We start from the raw sequence: 22,797 nt of genomic DNA, 5'->3' as shown, positions 1-22,797 counted from the left end.
TACTCTTAGGAATAGATCAGTTGTAAATGATGCCAAACATTGCGTGTTTTTTTGAATGACATTCTCAATGGGGAGGAAATACAAGTTCAATTCCAGATGGTTATCTCATCAGGCACAGTACCTGTAGCAGTTCTCTCTTTTATTTCTTCCAACTTCATCAGTGTGGCTGATGTTAACTGCTCAAGATCTAATCCCTTGCTTGACTGGAAAAATTCCACAACTGCATTGATGGTTTGCTGTAAAATAGAAATGAACAGAAAATCACTGCTGAAACTTCAGGTTTTTTAGTAACATCATCCTCCATGCAGTGGGATATTGCTCCACTGCAGCCTCTTTTTTACACTAAACCTGGGATCAAAAGCAGGAGCGATAAGCCCTAAAAATAACCTTGTGCTGTTTCAACAGCTAGCAGGCATTTTAGCCATTTTCTTCTTTTTCTAGAAACAGACTTGTTACCACAGTCAGAAGCTTAACTTTCCATAAAAAAACAATCCCATTTATTCAGTGCTTCCTGTGTGCAGAGCACTGTACTAAGTGCTTGGGAGAGCACAATCCCAGCTTGATTATTGTGTCAGCCTTTTCCCTGATCTCCCTTCCTCCTGTCTCTCCCTACTCCAGTCTATTCTTCATTCTGCTGTCCACATCATCTTCCTGCAAAAACACTCTGGGCATGTCACTCCCCTCCTTAGAATCTTCCAGTGGTTGCCTATCAACCTCCGCACGAAACAAAAACTTCTCACTCTGGGCTTCAAGGCTCTCCATCACCTTGCCCCCTCCTACCTCTCCTCCCTTCTCTCTTTCTACTGTCCACCCCACAAGCTCCGCTCCTCTGCTGCCCACCTCCTCACTGACCCCGTTCACGCCTATCCCATCGACCCTTGGCCCACGTCCTCCCGCTGTCCTGGAATGTCCTCCCCCCTCACCTAACTCTCTTCCCCTCTTCAAAGCCCTACTGAGAGCTCACCTCCTTCAAGAGGCCTTCCCAGACTGAGCTTCCCCTTTTCCCTCTGCTCCCTCTGCTGCCTCTCTACCCACCCCCTTCACCTCTCCTCAGCTAAGCCCCCTTCCCCGCTGCTCCTCTCCCTCTCCCTTTCCCTCCCCTCAGCACGGTGCTCATTTGTACATATTTTTATTACCCTATTTATTTTATTACCCTATTTATTTTGTTAATGAGGTATACATCCTCTTGATTCTATTTATCGCAATTAAGCTGTCTTGTTTTTGTCTGTCTCCCCCAATTAGACTGTAAGTCCGTCGATGGGCAGGGATTGTCTCTATCTGTTGCCGAATTGTACATTCCAAGTGCTTAGTACGGTGCCCTGCGCGTAGTAAGCGCTCAGTAAATATTACTGAATAAGGTTCATAGTCTTAATCTCCATTTTGCAGCGTGGCTCACTGGAAAGAGCACGGGCTTTGGAGTCAGAGGTCATGGGTTCGAACCCCGGCTCTACCACTTGTCAGCTGTGTGACTTTGGGCAAGTCACTTAACTTCTCGGTGCCTCAGTTACCTCATCTGTAAAATGGGGATTAAGACTGTGAGCCCCACGTGGGACAACCTGATTCCCCTGTGTCTACCCCAGCGCTTAGAACAGTGCTCGGCACATAGTAAGCGCTTAACAAATACCAACATTATTTTACAGATGAGATAACTGAGGCACAGAGAATTTAAGTGATTTGCCCAAGGTCACACAGCAGACATGCAGTGGATCAAGGATTAAAACCCTGGGCCTTCTGACTTTCAGGCCCAAGTTCTAGCCATTACGCCAAACTGCTTCAAGCAAATGCTTGCATACAAACAACAAGACACTTTTCCAGTACAGTGCAGCACATGGAGCCGTTCCACCAACATGTGACTACCAAGACTTACAGTTCTCTGCACACAGGAAGCACACAATAAATACCACTGATTTCTGGATAAAAGGATATGTAAATAACTGCTGGGTGGCTAAGGTGAGTATCAAAGTGCTTAAGGGGTACATAGACAAGTGTATAGGGTGAGAAGCAGTGTGGCTCAGTGGAAAGAGCATGGGCTTTGGAGTCAGGGGTCATGAGTTCAAATCCCAGCTCTGCCACTTGTCAGCTGTGTGACTGTGGGCAAGTCACTTAACTTCTCGGTGCCTCAGTTACCTCATCTGTAAAATGGGGATTAAGACTGTGAGCCCCACGTGGGACAACCTGATTCCCCTGTGTCTACCCCAGCACTTAGAACAGTGCTCTGCACATAGTAAGCACTTAACAAATACCAACATTACACAGAGGGAAGGGTAGGTGGGGGAAAAAAGGACATCTGTTGGAAAAGACATGATTTGGGGATGGTTTTGAAGGTGGGGAAAGTATGGACTATCAGATATGAAGGGGGATGGATAAAGAGGATGGGATACACAGTTTAGTGCTACTGTAAGCAGAGTGGGTACCAAGCTAACCCATGGAGTCAGTGGCAGAATAGGCAAGATGGAGATACAGTGAGTATGTTGGTTTTGGAGGAGTGAAGTGAGCTAAATGCATGCAGTAGGAAACCAGCAAGGTATGGTAGGAAGGAGAGAGCTGACTGAGTGCTTTCAACCAATTTTAGGAGTTTCTGTTTGATGTGGAGATAGGAGGGCAAACACTAGGTTTTTGAGGAGTGGGGAAATTTGGACTGACAGGTTTACCAGGAAGTAATTAAGACCTGATAATATTGTTTCTATGACTCCCCTTTCAAAAGTGTTCGTCGAAAACTTCCTAGCTGCCCAAAATCTACTCAGGGTTTCAATTAAATCCTGAACAAACACCCCTACGGCCTCTCGAATGTCTTGACTGGAGGAGAGCTTTAACTTTTACTTGTTCAAGGTACTTGGCAAGACTCTGCCATCTCGCTCCTGAGCTGGAGTGCCCATGTCTACTCTAAACAGAATCTAGACCACAACCACAGAACAGTGCTTCGCACATAATAAGCATTTAACAAGTACCATAATTATTATTATTATTATTATTGTTAACCAGAGCACAAACCTTAACTCAAAGTGAGAATGAGCAAGGGAGCAGGAAAGACAAAAAAACTGAAGTACTAGAAAAACTAAAGCTGTTCCAGTTTTATTTTTCATGTACTTACAGCATCATAGATAATCTCCACAGGCTGAGATTGAACAATCAGAGTTTGGTCGGCAGGGCTATCTTCCGGGTTGGTCTCAAATTCAATTTCAAGCAGGGATGATTTGGAATCCCCAATTGAAGCTACAAGATTGGGAACGATGCTTTGCTGTTTCAGACCCGTTACATACCAATGTTCTAATTTTGCCTCTAACCTACAAACAAATCAATATAAAAGCCAAGTTAATATTTCAATTAGCTGGGGGTAAAACTGATTTAGGTGCAAAATAACTTAAAGGTTATGTTACTGCAAAGAAGGATTTCCACAGGTCAATTATCAAGTGGTTTCCTTAAATTAAAAAAAAATACACTATTTTTAATGAGGTGGTGTTATTTTTAAAAGTTACCTGAGTGCCTGTGCTCCTGGTCTCTGAGAAACCTGAGTACTCAAGCCGATTATTTGCACTTTAAGTATCTCTGGAACATTCCTGTCTTCCCTGATAGTAACTGAGGTTCTTAAGAGCTTCAGTGTCATTATGTAGGCAACATACTAGACAGAAGGGAAAGAAACATTTATATCAGTGCTCATTTGAAGGAATTTAGCTAATAAATTCCACATACAGCAGTGAAGTGGGGGGGGGGGGTCTAAATATATTCTTAATAGAAAATTTGAAACTCAAATCTATGTAGAATGTTCATTAGGCAAATTCACTAATTACATAAAAGGATATATTTTGTGGTTCATAATCAGAATGTTTACCTTTTTAGGTAAAGTTAGATTGTGCGTGGTATCACTATACCCAATGGCAGTGAAGAGTTTTGCCTTTTCCTCAGGAGTCATAAGGTCATCAATTGCTGGAAAAAAAAAAGTACATTCTCAGGTTATAAAAAGTGTGAAGGAATCAGTTTACTTTTTCTGAAAAAAAATTATTTTAAATTTTTATTGAATAAACTAAATATAATTCAAAAAGTCAGTCACAACAGACAATGTAATGAACATTAATGTTGTTTTCTGGCTATTGCAGAAATATCAATATTAAAGCTACTACCTGTCTTCCCCAAAAAGCTAGTCCCTATGCAAATATAAAGAAAATTTCAAAGGAACTCAAGGCATATTAAATAAGATGTTTAGAATTCTACAGGAAAGTCAGTAAACTTAAGATACTGTGTACAGTGAAGACTTAATGCGATAAGTGACTCCCAGCATAAGTGCCTATTCTGTGAGTGTCAACACTCACTTATCAAGGCAACAGACAACCCATTTACTCCTCTCATTACACTAAATTTCCTCAAACCATAAACACCACTAATGTATCTTTCACTGTTCAATTTACAAGGCCGTGACTAAGGTAAGAATAAAATGAAAACCTGAACACTTATTCTATTCCACAGTATTTAATTCAGTTATGATATCTGGATGAAGTATTTGGCAAACCTGGCTCATACTGTTCTGGAAAAAGAGTCATCTTCAATTGCCCTGGGTTTTTCGCCTCCTAATTTTAATCAACTGCTAAATCTCGCCAATTCTTTCAAATCAACTTCTAGATCCACACCTCTCCAGGATCAGCTTCAGCTTTACGACCATCTGAGGTAAAAGCCCAAACTGCCACCCCAACTTGACATAAAACAATCACATCATACCAAGCACAGAGCCAGAGTGTAACTTAATTATGCCATATGCACTGGGCAGAAGAGGATTCCTCAGCTGCCCCAGGGCGGCCTGCATTTTTTAATAATAATGGTATTTGTTAACACTATGTGTCGAGCATGGTTCTAAGTGCTGGGGTAGATACAAACTATTCAGGTTGAACACAGACCCTGTCCCACATGGGGCTCACAGTCTTAATCCCCATTTTACAGGTGAGGTAACTGAAATCCAGAGTGACTTGCCCAAGGTCACACAGCAGATAAGTGGCAGAGCCGGAATTAGAATCCAGGTCCTTCTGATTCCCAGGTCCGTGTGCTATATGCTAGAGAGAGACAAAGTCCACTGGCCAGGAAAGCATCTTAATAGATCCTTAATAGAGCATTGATTCCTTTGGCTGCAAGGCCTCGGATCCCTGTGAGACAGCAGCAGCAGAGAGCTCTGAAATAACTACCTCCATACCGATCTGGATCTGCTGCTATGCACCAGGAGCCATCACTTCTTCCATATCCCCCTCATGACACTGGTCCGCTGCCTCCTTAACCATTCCCCCACTCCCTTGGCATAGTTCCTGCAGAGTCCCACTCCATTCAGGACTAAAAAATCTTCCCAACCTGATAGCTGACAGGAGGGGAAAGCAGGAACTCTGTAACTGCGTGGAGGCTTTGGTGGCAGCCTGCTTCCTCGTGATGATACAGACACCAGCATTTTACTGTCTGGTTTGGCCACCATTTGGAAACGTCCCATACGGCTGCCATCTTGGAAAGGGTCAGGTGGCAGCATAGTTTCTTTACCGTCCTAAGTTGGCCCCGTTCCTTTCTCTCCAACCAGTCACCACCTGGTTTAAACTCTCGTCATATCGCTGGTAAACTACTGTTCCAGCCTTCTCACGGATCTACCAGCTTCCAGCCTCTTACCACCTACACACCTCACTGCTGCTTGGATTGTCTTTACAAAGCATCATTTCACTCTTCAAATACCTCCAATGACTACCCATCTCACTCCACAACAAGAAGAAACATCTTCCCATTAGCTTCAAGGCTCTCCATCTTTCATATCAAGTCTCTTCATTTGCCACTCCCTAGCTCTTTCTCTTGGCTCCTCTCAATATCACTTTCTCTAATTGTACCATATTCTTGAGTCCCCTGTTGCCAACTCTTTGCTTACACTGTTCCACAAGCCTGGAACTCTCTAACACCACTTCCCCTATTCCACTAAAGTTTTCACCCACATTTAAATGAAGTCATTTAATTTAGACAGAACTTACTTTCAGGTAGTGAAGATTCTTCATCATCTTTCTTCTTAGACTCTTTCTTACCCCAGAACCCACTAAACCAGCCTCCACTTCGTTTCTCTCCTGCATCAGATTTTTTTCTCAGTTTCTGCCCTGACCGGATTACCTAAAAAAAATACCAAAAAAGAAAATAAAAAAGGCTTTTCACTTTCTTAAAACAAAATGTTCATTACTAGACTTTCAAGTGGAGATAAATAATAGAACCTCTTTCTCGTACTGAGAAGCAAATGTTCAGTATATACTTTACTTACCTAGACAACAATTCCTATGAAATTCCAAAGGGAAACTAGCTCTAATTCCTGGAAATCATAGCTGGGAAATTTTAATGATTAATCCAGCAGGTCTTTCCCCTGCTTTCATGTTAAATTTGGTACAATTAATTCATGCTCCATTTTATTCACTGACCTTCAGGGACCTTTGATTTTTTAGTTACAATAATGAGTGAGCCCAATATATTTTACTTTATCTGTTCCAAGGCACTTTTCTCCTCTTTTTCCCCCCTCAAAGTGAACTCTGGATGAATTAATATAGGTCAAATCTCAATTATCCAACTCCCCAAACTCAAAACTCCAATTAACAGTAATCATTTATGAGGTACCTATAAGTTAAAGCCCCTGGTCCCCAATGCCAACTCCATAGATATGGCCTAGTTTCCTTACTTAAGCCTCAAACCAAATGTTTAAATGGCTTTTTCCAGCAGCTCCTTTAGAGGCTTCAGGTTGACTCCTGAGGAAATCTGTTGCTTTTTGAGGACAACCAAGTGCAATAGTTACTGAAGAAAATCTCCACCTGGACATCTCACCACTACCTCTATCCTCATCTTCTCTTCCTTCATCTAATTTACCCATCACAGTTGACAACACTATTACCTTCCCAGGCTCTGAAGCCTGCAACCTTGGTAATATCACTGAATTTTTGCATTTTAAACTCCACATCAATTTTTCCTCCGTAACATTTCCTGGATTCTTCCCTTTCTCTCCATCCAAACAGCCACCACCTGGTTCAGGTGGTTCATCCTTTTGCAAAGAGACCACTGTATCAGCCTCTTTGCTGATCTCCCTGACTCCAGTCTCTCCCCTCTCCAGTCCATATTTCACTACAGTTTGTTTTTAAAATTCCACTTAGCCTACGTATCTGCCCTCAAAACTATTTGATTAACCATTCCTCTCGGAGTCGAGCAAACACTTCTGATCATTAGCCAGCTTTAAGGCACCCGATCAGCTTTTTTCCCTCTTACCCATTCTCTTCACCCACTCCCATTAAGCTTACCCACTCCATTTCCCCTCAGGTACACCTGCTCACTGAATCTCCTAACACTCCCACCTCCAATACTTTGTTCATGCCTTCTCTCCTATTTGGAACTCCCTCCCCCTCCAAATTTGCCAGACCTCAGCTTACCTTCAAAGCCCTTCTGAAATCCCACCTCTTCCAGGAGACCTTCCCTGATGGATTTTTCTTCTCCCCAAGTCACTTCCTCCTGCTACTTCAGCACTTTTGCTCCATTTTCACACTCATGCGCTCACGATCACCAATAACACATCTGGACATACAGACTCACCTAATCTATTATATTTGCATGTCTCCATATAGCCATCTCTTCATTCTCTTTTCTATCTACAACATTTTATGTCTGTCTCATCCACTAGATTTTAAACTTCTTGAGGGCTAGAACTGTACCTTCAAATTGCATTGTACTCTCCCCAGCATTTAATGCAGTGCTCTGCACACATCAGGGGATCAATAAATATGAATAACTGATGACACTCCCAGGGATGTTATTCAGCTAGCCCAAAACACCTGGACCTAAATTAAGGAGCTGGGGCTAGCTCCTGATTGGTTACAGTGAGTCAGAGGCCTGCAGCTAAGTTAATAACAAGAATAGTAACAATAATTATGGTATTTGTTAAGCATTTACTCAGTGCCAAGCACTGGGGTAAATACAAGTTAATCAGGTTGGACACAGTCCCTGTCCCACATGGGCCTCAAGCTCTTATCCCCATTTTTACAGATGAGGTAACTGAGGCCCAAAGAAGTGAAGTGACTTGACCAGGGTCACAAGCAGACATGTGGTGGAACTGGAATAAGAACCCAGGTCCTTCTGACTCCCAGGCCCTTGCTCTATCCACTAAGCCAAGCTGCTTCTCAGAGCCAGTTTATCTACATCAATTATCTGCATTGGGCCCAATCATACACTACCCTGAAAGCTTAGGTGTCATGTCTAAACACCTCTCCAGTAACTATACTAATAGAAACTGAATAGGGTAGATGAAAAAAACTCTGTTTTAGCCATCTGATTTTTAATTTGAGGCACAGACAATACCCAACATTCATTTCAAAAGAAATCCAAGCCACATCTTGGAGTCACAACTCAAATCAATCAATTGTATTTATTGAGCACTTACTGTGTGCAGAGCACTATACTAAGTGCTTGGGAGAGTACAATATAACAGTATAACAGAGTTAGTATACACATTCCCAACAGTTTCCACTGAAAGGTTTCTGGTATTAAGTGAACTCTGCTTGAATAATTCTCCACCAGAGAAAAATCAATTATTTCAGCTCCGATGAGAAGTTTTTGACCAGAGATTGTGGGCTGGCATGCACTTCCTGATGTTCACAGGAATTGGCCCAATTGACAGCTCTTGGCTGGGAATGTCCCGGGGAGTGTGAACTCTGCACTGCTTCAGTGAAACCACTGCCGGCTTAACAGAATTCACCAGAACAGTAGTAAGGTGCAAGGGCCAAGATGCGGTGTTTTAGATGACACCTATAGTTGGCAGGGCCTAACCTATCCAGGGATTAGGAAAAATACTCTTTTTAATTTCCAAGACGCTGATAAGTACCAAGTATTCCCTGGAAGATCACTGTTAGGAAAGTTTTTGAATGCCATATCCCGTTTACAGCTCTCCACTGACCTAAAATTTAGAGGGAGCATATCTAAAGCTTAAAGCTATTACTTCAGGCATTAAAAATGATGAAGCTGCTTTTAAGTGGAATTAATCAGAAATTATTATATTCTATAAATCTCTCTTCTGTTCATAGTGTCACTATTTCATCTAAATGGAGGCCTATTTGGTTGCATTATTAATATTTTAGGATACATGCTGTTTTATAAATTAAAACATTTTTCTCACATCCCATAACCTTTATAATGAAGACCTTATGTTTTTCAAGTAGTTGAAAATGTTATGTTCATTTTTCATGTTAACACATTTAAAATGTACCATATGAATATTTTTTAAAATTTCATGTCCTATAAAAGGGTGAAAATGACAAATACAAATTAGGCTTTAATATTCAACAATTTCCATCTCAAAGGTATATAATAAGATTCAGATAGTCTTAAAATATAAAAATTTGCATCACTAATGAATTCCATCTTTAAACAGATACTAATAAATTGAAAAATATAAAACCAGCAAATACTTCAGCTTGTGCTTGTTGTCTTGCTAAAATTATATTGAAAAGGTCAAGAGTCTTCTCCAAGTCCTGCAAAGAAAAAAGAGAAGTTTTTGAAAAACAGAAACAACTCCTAAATAAGTATTTGAAAGAGTAATCTTGGCAACTTTTTCTATCATGTAGCATTTCTTCTCCAAGGACCCCAGTGCATACAGCTCTCCTTTTAAAGACTTTAAGGGGAAAATTCCCACTAAATTCCATTTGAGAAAAATATTTTCAGTCAAATTGTCATTGGAAGCAAAGGAAGTCTTGCATATACATTCTGAAATCACAATATTTGGTAAGGCTCTGCTATTCTTGTCCTAAAGGCTTTCCCCATCCTCTCAGCTGGCCATTGATTTTATTAGCTTACAAAGCACCACTTGCCCCCTCTTGTTCCTGTCGGTCATGTTTATGCTGGGTACAGGGGTACAGAGTGCAACGAACAAGTAGACAGGCAGTTGTGCAGCGCACTGCTAACTGCATGTGTGATCTTCAGCCACATTAGCCAGCTAGAGGAAGAATTTGAGCTAGAAGCCAAGGAGCCCAATTCCCAGAGTAGTGTTCCTCCCCATACTCCTTTTCCAACTTTTGTTCCACGTATTTATAACTCTGAACCAATAACAATCACAATTATGGCAGTTAAGCGCTTACTATGTGCCAGGCATTGAACTACGTGCTGGAAGGCAAAACATTTGAAAAAGAAAATGATTCAAGACATCTAAAAGATGATCAATGCGCCAAGAATTTTATCAAGATTTGGTCAAGTGAATTAGGATTCCAAACATTTGCCATGATCAGAACAATCTTAGGCAAATAACTTTTCAGTCATGAATGGGATGGAGTGGCATTCATTCAATCATATTTACTGAGCGCTTACTGTGTGCAGAGCACTGTACTAAGCACTTGGAAAGTACAATTTGGCAACAGATAGAGACAATCCCTACCCAACAATGGGCTACCACCAAAACCACCAAATCAACCTCGACCCTGAGATTTCAGGACCAGTGACATGCACTGAGGAACTGGCTACGGTGCTAGTATCTTACATAGCACTACTTGCCCTCTCTCATTCCTGTCGGTCATGTTTATGCTGGGGACAGAGGTACTGAGTGCAATGAGCAAGTAGGCAAGGAGTTGTGCAGCACACTGTTAACTGCGTGTGTGGTCTTCAGCCACATTAGCCAGCTAGAGGAAGAATCTGAGCTAGAACCCAAGGAGCCTGATTCCCAGAGTAGTGCTACTCCCATTAGACCAAGAGTAAAGATGAGCTATATTATAATCACCGCATATCACGATAGCTTTGATATTCAAAATACAGCTGCACGAAAAACAGACTATTTTTCCCCTAATATGAAGCACAGAAAGCAGTACGGTCAAGTGAAAAGAGTACATGCCTTGGGTGGGGGGGGCAGTGCACATACCAAGGACCTGGTTTCTAATTCTGCCTCTACCAATTGCTTGCTGTGTGACCTTGGGCAAGCCACTTAAGTTCTCTGTGCCTCAGTTTCCTCAAATGTAAAATGGGACTTAAATCCTACTCTTTTCTACTTAATACTGTGAGTCCCATGTAGGACAGGAACTGTAACCAAGCTGATTTTCTTGAATCTACTCCAGCACTTAGAAAACTGCTTGACACATAACCACCTAAATATGACAACAACAATAATAATAATAATAAAATGTGTCTTAGCACTTAGTACAATACCTGGCATGTAGTAAGTAGTTAGCAAGTACTATTTTTAAAAAGCCCAAATTTTAACTCTGGGGTATGTACATTTAAGACATTTATAATGGGAAAATATTAATTATTAAACAAGTTCAGTGGGTAATCTATCCTTTTTATATTAATTACTTATTTATATTGGGGTTCATCAGCTCAGAGAGATACACCTTTTCAGTAGTACTGGTCATTAAACAAAAACATCAATTAATGAATAAGGAAAATAAAGCCTACTGCTAATAAAAGTAGGGAATACCTGAACTTGTTTCTGCACTTCCTCTGAGATTTTACTCTGGGTCAGTTTGCTTTTGTATACATTTTTATAACGCTTCAAAAACTGTCTGTGCTTTTTTATGTTACTCCATGACCACATGTGAGTATATCTTCTGATGTGAACTTCAAGAATAGAATCAATTGCATATTTCCACCTAAAAATAAAATAGTATACATTCTAATATTAAGGCACAAATATTTAAATTGAGGCATTGTACAAAGAATATGCAGGAGATTTCACATAAAATATATTTTCACTACTGAGTCATTGTTAACTCAGAATTAAATGATGTCTTAGATATTGAAATATCACGCTGCACAAAAAAAACTTTTCAGAGGAAAATTAATCCTAGGGCAAAGCATTACAATGTCTATTGCATATAAATCCTGGGACACTAATTTGGATCATGGGAACAAAGTGAACAGTGTCTTTATCTGACATTACAAAAAATTATGCATCATCACAGTATGTAATGTCTATTCTGGAGAAATGTATGCTCAAGCAGGTTTTGTGACAAATTAAAATAAAAGCTGACTTGAATTTATGAAATATAACACTATGCTTGTTTTTTTTTTAAAAAAAAACTCATTTTATTCTTTAGAATGACAAATAAGAAAAAATTAAACTTACCATTGTCGTACATTTGTCCGTAGTGGTAAACAAGGTCGGTATTTCCTATACGGTGCATTCCTAACCATACAATCCACTGACTCCAAAAGGTCAATCATGCTGAGATACTATTCAAATAAAACACAGTTGAATCTTGTTTTAAAATGTATTGATAGGCACTGAATTTTATGCTTCCCTCCAGCAAGGAACCACGGTCTCCAAATCAATCTATGGCACACAATACCATAGACTCCATTTCACCCAGGAATCACATCCACCAACTTTACTGTACTTTCCCAAGCACTTAGTACAGAGCTCCACACACAATAAGCACTCAATAAATAGCACTGATTGATACAGCTTTCTCTGCTACTGACACTAATTTCTCTCCAGATCAAAAAGTAAATATACCCTTTGAGTTGGGCAGGTTTCAAATTATCCCAGAAAGCTGCATCGAATAAACCAAAAAGTTACTCATCAAACCATTCTGCCATTGCTCCTACACTCCTAACATGGCCCAGCAATACGACTCCGAGCATGCAAAGTTAAGACGGTTTTTCCAGCAAAACAGTCAGTGCAAGGTTTGTCCCAGGTGGAGGAAAATCCTCCATTCCCTGTACAGGAATTTATGCGGGTTTCGGGATACTCCTTGGTAGTACTAGCTGTTTGCCAGTAAGCACGATTTCAGGATTAGACTGCATAGGGTCAAAAGGGAGAATAAGTGCAAGAAGTGGCTGTATTAATCAATGGTACTAAGGGCTTATTGTGTCCTCTCCACATAGTACTAAGCACTTGGAAGAGAATGATCCAACAGAGTGTGAAGACCTGTTCCCTCCCTACAACAAGCTTAAAATCTAGATTGTATAAAGTCTGTTCAAGAAGTTTCAACCCACTGATGATGGAGACTGACAGGAATGGGAAGAGGAAGATATGTATGATGGGTTGTTTTTAGTATGAAAGCAACCAGTAAGAAGCCAGTAGAGAGGAAAACCTAAAAGGGAGGAGAGCAGATTAGATGTTAGGAAGGTGAGAGCAATATTTGAGAAAGGATAGAAGCCATAGACAAAAATGACAGTTCAGAGATTTTAAGAGCAAATGGGAGACCTCCTCATAGGAGACAGCTAGAAAGGAAAATTACATGACTATTTGAGAGCAAGAAAGAGTTGAGGCAGGTGGCCCTTATGGAATAGCTTCTACTTCATTTATTAACAAAGTCTTCTGGGGTTAGAAAGAGAGACCTGGGGGTTCAGGAAAAAATTTTATACAGCTAGAATTGTCAGTGGGAACAGGATTTTTACTTAGCAAATAGAAGGGCAGAGTTGGAGCAAGCCTCTCATTTGCAAATGTGCAGGGGCCATATGAGTAAATAATAGTAACTATTGTGGTGTTTGTTAAGCGCTTACTATGTGTCCAGCACTGTAGTAAACACTGGGATAGATACAAGGTAATCAGGTCAGACCCAGTATCTGCCCCATTTGGCGCTTGAAATCTAAGGGGAGAGGGAAAAAGGGCACTAAATCCCCATTTTGCAGATGAGGCAACTGAGGCACACAGAAGCTACATGACTTGCCCAAGGTTGACTGGGCCACAGCCCTCTGCTCTCTAACAAGGCCCACTTGCAAGATACTCATAACAGTCTTTTGGCTAAGGCCAGGCAAGTAAGACCAGCCCATACAATCATTCTAGGGACCAAAGAGTTTAATAATTAACATTTTCAGATGCTCACACTACTAAAACTTAAGCCTATGGATACTCACCCCAGCCCCACAGCAAATATATATGCTATATATAGCCATATACTTTACTATTTCCCCTATCCATAATGTATTTTCATATCTGTCTCCTCCCGGAGCCAGTAAGCTTCTTTTGGAAGAGATGGCATCTACCAAGTCTGTTATATTGTACTTTTCCAAGTGCTTAGCATAGTATTCTGCAGTCAATCAATCACATTTATTGAACTCTTATTGTGTGCAGATCACTGTACACCAAGTGCTTCAGAGAGTATAATATAACAGAGTTGGAGACCCTTTCCCTGCCCACAAGGAGCTTACAGTCTAGAAGCAGTGAACAGTCTAAAAAGCAATCCATTAATAGTATTTATTGAATCTTCACTATGTGCAGAACATTATACTATGCATTATACAATGCAGAACATTGTGGGGAAGTAGCGTGGCTCAGTGGAAAGAGCCTGGGCTTCGGAGTCAGAGGTCATGGGTTCGACTCCCGGTTCTGCCACTTGTCAGCTGTGTGACTGTGGGCAAGTCACTTAACTTCTCTGTGCCTTAGTTACCTCATCTGTAAAATGGGGATTAACTGTGAGCCTCACATGGGACATCCTGATTGCTCTATATCTACCCCAGCGCTTAGAACAGTGCTCTGGACATAGTAAGTTTTTAACAAATACCAACATTATTATTATACTAAGAGTTTGGGAGAGTACAACACACAGAATTAGCAGACTCATTCCCAGCCCATAATGTGTTTAGAGTCTAGAGCATTGTACCATTGCTTGATTGAATAAAACCATCTAGTCACAATTCAAGACCCATGAATAATGGGAATAATGCTAAGTGTGACTTAGCAGAAAGAGCGTAGGCCTGGGCGTCAGAGGACCAGGGTTCTAATCCAGCTCCATCACTTGCCTGTTCTGTGATCTCAGGCAAGTCACAACTTCTCTGTGCCTCAGTTAGCTCAAATGAAAAATGGAGATTAAATGCTACTTCCTCCTACTTGCCCTGTGAGCCCCATGTGGGACTGGGTCTGTGTCCAACCTGATTATCTTGTTACCCCAGTGCTCAGTACAGTGCTCGCCTCATAGTAAGCGATTAAAGGTACCATTAAAAAATGGGGAACTACAAAAATTATTTCATTCAGCCCTGTGCATAAATTTTCCCATTATCTAAAAATAGAACAGAATAATAGGTGGGTCTTAAGTTTGTTTTATTATTTTTGCTTTTAAAGGAAAAAGCAAAAACTCACCCATCGTCATGCTGTATATAAATGATTAACAGCATTTATTCATTCATTGCTATTTACTGAGCCTATGTGGCAAACATCGTACTAAATGAGCATAAGAGGACAAATTTCAAAACATCTGCAGTTTAAAAATAGAAATCGCCATCTTACCTGAGGCTTAGTCAGCTCAATGGCAATATTCTGTACTTCTATATTCCAATCGAGTTTAGGATCTTTGAACTCCATTTCTGCATGGGGGTTTATGTAAAGCTTTGCAGAGGCTGATATTGGCCTGAAAACTTGTAAAATAGAAAACTTGGTAAGACACTTTGCTGGACTTGTAAGCACGCTTCAAGAAATCCTGGCACAAATAGTAAATAGCATTTTTAAAAAATCAGTAAATTATTTAAAATTGAGATTTAGAAATTAGATTTGTCAAAAATATGTCATGAAAAATAGAAACACTAAAAACTTTCTGAAATACAAAGTGACCTGTGACCAAATAACCTTCTGAGAACACAACAAGAATGAAGCCATGTGTGAAATGGGTGGGAGAGAAGAGTCATAAATGTGTAGGTTGAACAAGAACAGCAGTAAAAAAATTATTTCTAAAACATTTAACACAATGATGAAGATACGGTAGAACAAATAAACAAACAGCTAGTGTTGAAAGGAGATACAAATGAACTGAAGCCAAATGGAAGCAAGATAGCTAATGCTCCAAGAGTACCCTGATTTAAACATTTGTTTTAGAGAACTAATAATTCATTCACTCAATAGTATTTATTGAGCGCTTACTATGTGCAGAGCACTGTACTAAGCGCTTGGAATGTACAAATTGGTAACAGATAGAGACAGTCCCTGCCCAATGACGGGCTTACAGTCTAATCAGGGGAGACGGACAGACAAGAACATAGCAATAAATAGAATCATGGGGATGAACAGTGATGATGACTTTGACTCTAGGATCTAATCGTGCATGCATGGACGCATGCAGAATTGAACAAGAGAAGTGATATGGCCTTGGGGAAAGAGCACATGCCTTAGAGTTAGGGGATCTGTGTTCTAATTCCAGCTCTGTCACTTGCCTGCTGTATGACCTGGGCAAGTCACTTAAATTCTCTGTGCCTCAGATTCCCTCATCTGCAAAATGGGGATCCAATACCTCTTCTCCCTCCTACTTAGACTGTGAACCCCATGTGGGACCTGATTATCTAGTATCTACCCCAGCCTTTACTACAGTGAATGATGTAGAGTAAGCACCTAATATGATAATTATAACAGGTGAGCACTACAAAGCAATTTTCCAAGAATTCAGTCCCTATATTAGAAGAGAACTGGTGTGTACATGCAGCTAATTATCAGTACAATTAGGCAAAATTTTGAATTTTAGCAACAATTTACTAATATTCTTTTAAAAAGTAATGGTGGTATCTCTGGTTCCTCTCAAAATATAAATAACTGATAAGTCAACTTTGTGAGGCTTTAGTCTTAACAAAAATAGTAAACAAAAGCATTATTATGGACATAATGCTGCCTAACTTCTCAGTCCAGAGTAGAGAACAGAGGATCAAGGGTGATCAAAGATGGTAAACTTTTATTACCATCCCTGTAGTTTTTTAAAGCGTTGAAAAGGGACAGCATGAAATTAAAGACAAAGTACAGTAAAGACTTGATTTTTTTTAATAGTTCTTATGACAGCAGAGTTCAAGATATTCATTACAAGTTAAAAAATCTCAACTGAGTCAAAAAGATCAATTTCATTACTTAAACCTGTGATTATGAAATGGCTAACTCTATGAACTCTCTAAGGATACTTTTTTTATAGTATTTGATAAGTGCTTACTGTGTGCCAGATACTGTACTAAGTGCTGGGGAAGATACAAGCTAATCAGGTTAGATAGACCCTGTCCCACATGGGGCTCACAGTCTTAATCCCATTTTACAAATGAGGTAACAGGCACAGAGAAGTTAAGCGACTTGCCCAAGGTAAGACAGCCGGGAACCGGAAAAGCTGTGATTAGAACCCAGGTCCTTTTGACTTTCAGGCCCATGCTTCTTCCACTAGGTCACGCTGCCTCTAGATATGAGCTGCATAACCTATTGACCATCACTCTCCCCTCCCTGCCAGGGCTTCATTTTCTCCCAATCTATACATTCCCCTTTGTCCAGGTTTCACTCAAGCGAAGTGAGGAATGACTATTCACTTTGAGGATTGCACAACTAGTTCTGTCGTGGGGTGGACTCAAGACGCACCATAAAAGTGCCTCAGAGAGAATCAAATGCAGAAATGGAGGGGAATGGAAAAAACACCCCCAAAAATTCTAGCCTATTGGGTTCTCTAGCTTCTCCTTCACTACTTGCTCCATAGCTTTCAAACACCTCCCCTTCCGTGGTATATGCATATAAGCATCCGCCTCCCTCACTCTTACATATAATGAAGGAGGAAAGAGAGGAACAGAGATATTAGGATGAGCCCTAATACGTAACGAGAACAACAAGCACTTAGTACAGTGCTTTGCCCACAGTAAGCGCTCAAATAAATATGACCGAATGAATCTACTCTGACGATTAGTTCCACCTCAATCAAGAATTTATGTTCTTTGAATTTACAGCTAGAAAACAAAATGCTTCATTAAATTGAATTATTAGGGTAAGATGGGGTCTGTGTTTCATCCCAAGATATTCTTTGATTGGGGGTGCGGGGGAGAACTTAATGAAAATAAAGAGCCACATTTATCTTCCTTGGACATGAAGTAAACTTACTGTATTGATAGTTTGGTGATTCACTGCTACTGGACGGGATTTCACTTTTCAGTTGGCTCTACCAAAATAATAACATTTGAAATTAAAACAAATTAAAGATATTAATCAAAGAGAAGCCAAGGTAAACATAATATTTTTTAATCTTCTGAACAGTAACAAAGCATGTCTCAGTCATGAAGTTTAAAAGGTAGGAACTATTGACAGAGATAACTATTACAGCTTTCACTCCCATCTTCCTTTTGAACCCAACCATCTAAACAGAAAAGAACCAAGTGCAAGGAATCCTGCTTTATGCAATAGTCTTATGGAGTACTTATGAGTAGTCTTAAGAAGCAGCGTGGCGCAGTGGAAAGAGCACGGGCTTTGGAGTCAGGGCTCATGAGTTCGAATCCCAGCTCTGCCACTTGTCAGCTGTGTGACTGTGGGCAAGTCACTTAACTTCTCTGTGCCTCAGTTCCCTCATCTGTAAAATGGGGATTAAGACTGTGAGCCCCACGTGGGACAACCTGATTCCCCTGTGTCTACCCCAGCGCTTAGAACAGTCCTCTGCACATAGTAAGCGCTTAACAAATACCAACATTATTATTATGAGTAGGGGGCGTTAATGAAAGAAATGAAATTTTTAAGATTCATAACCAGAAAAATATAGGACGGCAGCATGGACTGAAAGCACCCAGTACTGGTTTCTATTCCCAACTATGCCACTTGCTTGCCATAGTTAACTTAGATATGTCATTTAAATCTCTGTGCCTCTGTTTCCTCACCTACAAAACAGGGATTTTATATCTAAGAGGATGGATTTCCTCTATGCAGATGATTCCCAAATCTACATCTCCAGATATGATCTCTCTCCCTCTCTGCAGTCTCGCATTTCCTCCTGCCTTCAGAATATCTCTACTTGGATGTCCTGCTGTCACCTCAAATTTCCTATGTCCAAAACAGAACTCCTCATCTTCCCACCCAATCCATGTCCTCCCCTGGCATTCTCATCACTGTAGACAGAACCATCATCCCTCCTTCTCACAGGCCTGTAACCTTGCATTATCCTTGACTCCTATCTCTCATTCAACCCAGTTGTTCAATCACTAAATCCTGTCAGTTCAACTTTCACATCACTAAACTCCACCCTTTCCTCTCCATCTAAATTGCTACCACGCTAATCCACGCACTCATCCTATTCCATCTCGATTACCGTAACAGACTCCTTGCTGACCTCCCTGGCTCCTGTCTGTCCGCACTCCAGTCCATACTTCATTCTGCCCACTGGATCATTTTTCTACAAAAATGTTCAGTCCACATTTCCACACTCTTCAAGAACCTCCAGTGGTTGTTCATCCACTTCTGCATCAAACTCCTCACCACTGGCTTCAAAGCAGTCAATCACCTTGACCCCTCCTATCTCACCTCGCTACTCTCCTACTACAACCCAACCCACACATTTCACTCCTCTACTGCCAACCTACTCACTGTACCTCAATCTCACCTATCTCGCCTCTGACCTCTAGCCCACATCCTACTTTTGGTCTGGAATAGTCTCCCTCTTCATATCTGACAATTACTCTCCCCACCTTCAAAATCTTATTGAAGGCACATCAGGAAGGCCTGGAGGAGATACGATTATAGTATGGATTTGAAGATGGGAAGAATGGTATTTTGTTGTATATGGAAGGGGTGGGGGGACGTGAGAAGCAGCATGGAGTAGTGGATTGAGCACAGGTCTCGGGGTCTCATCTCTCTCTCATCTCTTTTTCTCCCACTTCCTTCAGCATCATCCTGACTTGCTGCTTTTATTCACCACCACCCCAGCCTCCCAGCACTTAGGTACATATCCGTAATTAATTTATTTAGTCTGCCTCTCCTTCTAGACCACAAGCTGGATGTGGGCATGGAATATGCCTGTTATATTGTTGTGCTGTACTGTCCCAAGTGCTCAGTACAGTGCTCTGCACACAGTAAGCACTCAATAAATATGACTGTTGGAATGATTGGGATAAAATAGCTATTCTTCTTCTCTTGGGAAGTAGCGTAGGCTACTGGAAACAGCACGGGCCTGGGAGTCAGAGGGCCTGGGTTCTAATCTCAGCACTGCCACTTGTCTGCTGTGTGACCTTGTGCAAGTCACTTCACTTCTCTGTGCCTCAGTTGTCTCATCTCTAAAATGAGGATTAAATCCTATTCCCTCCTACTTAGACTGTGAGCCTCACTTGGGAAGGAAACTGTATCCAACCTGATTAATTTATATTTATCCCAGCACAAAGAACAATGTTCGGCTCATAGTAGGTGCTTAATACCACAATTATCACTATTATTATCATGGGGCTTTAGAATCCATTATTGGCACAGGAGTTGTGTCCGTGCTTGGCACAGAGTAAGTGCTTAAATACCATCACCATCAATATCTTGTAGCTATGATAGACCTTAGCACAGTGCTTGGCAGATATTAAGCACTTAATACAATCATTATTAGTTTAGAGTCACTTGAGCCATTAAGACAACGTTCTCAAAAAATGGGCCTATAACAGTTAAGCGGATATTGGACTCAGTTATTAAGATTAACTGTACTTATGTACGTATGGGACAAAAGAATACTTTTTGTCCCATAAAGACAGTCACTGATGTCCACATATAAAAATAAGATTTCAAAACTGAAATCTTCAGCAGTGTTGCAGCCACAAATGGTGAACGGCCGTAATTTTGAAGTTCTTGTAAAAACTCATTTTTCTTCAAGTAGTATGCTTTGGATTTGGATACACCATAAGGAAGAACGTGTCATCCAAAATCGCTAAAGCCTGCTCCACTGGATCCTCTGGGACCCACTCCGGAGTCAAGAGCAGGACTCCAATTCCTTCCTTACCAAGGCCAGACTAAATAGTGAGAAAATGAGCAAATCATGCCCTCCAAAACTTGCAACACAATGGGAGCTAATTCTATTAAGGAGTCAATATCCCAAACAAATTATCCTCACTCCTTTCCCACTACAACCCAGTCCATACACTTTGCTACTCCAATATGAACCTACTTACTGTACACTTCAATCTCATCTCTTTCTCTATTGATCCTTTGTTCAAGTAGTAATAATAATTATGGCATTTATTAAGCACTTAGTATGGGCCTGGCACTGCACTAAGCACAAACTAAGCACGCAAAACTGTTGGATACAGTCCCTGTCCCACATGGGGCTCACAGTCTCAGTCCTCATTTTACAGGTGAGGTAACTGAGGCACAGAGAAGTGAAGGGACTTGCCCAAGGTCACCCAGCAGACAAGTGGCAGAGACGGGATTAATAATAATAATGATAACACTGGTATTCGTTAAATGCTTACTATATGCAGAGCACTGTTCTAAGCGTTGTGGTAGATATAGGGTAATCAGGTTGTCCCACGTGAGGCTCAGTCTTCATCCCCATTTTACAGATGAGGTCACTGAGGCACAGAGAAGTTAAGTGACTTGCCCACAGTCATACAGCTGACAAGTGGCAGAGCCGGGATTCGAACCAATGAACCCAAGCCCGGGCTCTTTCCACTGAGCCACGCTGCTTCTACCTGTGACCTTCTGACCCCCCAGACCTGTGCTCAATCCACTACTCCATGCTGCTTCTCACGTCCCGCTCCCCTTCCAGATCCAACAAAATACCATTCTCCCCATCTTCAAATCCATACTATTAACATATCTCCTCCAGGAACTCTTTCCGGACTAACTTCTCGTTTCCCCATCCAATTCACCTTCCCTTTTGGGTCACCTAGTCAATTGGGTCTATATACTTTAAGCACTCTGATACCCACTCAGCCACAGCCCCATGACATAAATGTACTTATCTTTATACTTCCCCCACGAGATTTAAGCTCTTTGAGGGCAGGAACTACAACTCTATTGTACTGTATTCTCCCAGGTGCTTCATACAGAACTTGGCACATGGTAAGTACCAAAATACACCTGATTGAAGAGTATCATATCTAGATAAAGAAAAATTAGACTGAATTACCAATATCTGTTCCCTTGATCCCTGGTAACACATGTTGCAGTTTACGTTCCAATATACACTGAGACTATCAAGACGAACAAGCTATGAGAGAAAAAAATAGAAAATAAAATAAAGAATTAGAATGCATCCTTTTAATCTCTCAAAAATAATCATAGTCTGCTCAATAATGTTACAGCATAAAAGATTGCTATGGACTTCTTTGATCTAAATTTGTTTGCAATTTAAATGTAAAACAAAATGCTGATTAATAATGGTAAAGAACACCACATCTCACATCAATCACATCATAATATCAATGAGTCTTCCAGTAAATGCCAAAAAACATGTTCGGGGTCCAGATAAGAAAACAGAGATGCTAAGTGCATTACCTTGTATATGATTTTTGCTGCTTCATTTAAAATGCAAGGTGTCCAGTTTTCATTGGCAGTCTGAATTGAGAGAAAGAAAAAAAAATTAAACCCCAAAAATTCATAATGCCGGAATGGGTAAATGATTTGGAGTGAATTGATTCCATAGGAAATGAAATTTCTTTTAGCACTCTTTTGCTTAAATATTCTATTTTTATTGGAATAACTAAGAGTGCTAACTGGGGAGTCACTATACCAATTTATTTTTAAAAGTGTTCCTATAAACATTTACTTTCCTCATATGAATCAAAATCCACAGAAGAAGTAGCATTTAAACCCCAAAAATTCATAATATTGGAATGGATAAATTATTTGTAGTGAATGGATTCCATGGGGAATTAAATTTCTTCTAGAGCTATTTTGCTTAATATTCCATTTTATTGAGCTGATTAAAAGTGGTAACTGGGGAATCCCTCCAACAATTCATCTTTAAATGCCTTTCTATAAACAATTACTTTCTTATGAACCAAAATTCAGAATTAAAAATTCTATACAAGTGATTTTTTTTAAATATCTAGAGGGCTTCTTAAAGAATTACAAATGACTTATGACTTCATGTCAATGATTTATCAGGCTTTTGGTTTTGTGCACGTGTTCCACAAAACAACCACTACAGTCTTCTTAAAATTACATTC

General features: G+C 40.4%; 1 protein-coding gene across 4 annotated transcripts in view; it reads right to left on the bottom strand.

Moving 5' to 3' along the window:
* VPS13C (vacuolar protein sorting 13 homolog C) overlaps positions 1–22,797 on the bottom strand; it is a 176,898-nt gene that overhangs the window by 118,466 nt on the left and 35,635 nt on the right. For all 4 annotated transcript variants that reach the window (XM_029065834.1, XM_029065835.1, XM_029065837.2 and 1 more), the window contains 12 exons: positions 22,124–22,183; positions 21,756–21,836; positions 17,774–17,831; positions 15,179–15,306; positions 12,074–12,180; positions 11,426–11,597; positions 9,435–9,497; positions 5,982–6,114; positions 3,830–3,924; positions 3,477–3,619; positions 3,092–3,284; positions 122–236 (listed from right to left, as the gene is read on the bottom strand). In XM_029065834.1, the coding sequence (XP_028921667.1) occupies positions 122–236; positions 3,092–3,284; positions 3,477–3,619; positions 3,830–3,924; positions 5,982–6,114; positions 9,435–9,497; positions 11,426–11,597; positions 12,074–12,180; positions 15,179–15,306; positions 17,774–17,831; positions 21,756–21,836; positions 22,124–22,183 (1,348 nt within the window). The remainder of the gene's footprint in view (positions 1–121; positions 237–3,091; positions 3,285–3,476; positions 3,620–3,829; positions 3,925–5,981; positions 6,115–9,434; positions 9,498–11,425; positions 11,598–12,073; positions 12,181–15,178; positions 15,307–17,773; positions 17,832–21,755; positions 21,837–22,123; positions 22,184–22,797) is intronic.

This window comes from Ornithorhynchus anatinus, chromosome 5, assembly GCF_004115215.2.
Source record: "Ornithorhynchus anatinus isolate Pmale09 chromosome 5, mOrnAna1.pri.v4, whole genome shotgun sequence".
Taxonomy (NCBI): Eukaryota; Metazoa; Chordata; class Mammalia; order Monotremata; family Ornithorhynchidae; genus Ornithorhynchus; species Ornithorhynchus anatinus.
Note: the sequence above shows the minus strand (reverse complement) of the source record. Positions and strands in the feature narration are given on the sequence as shown.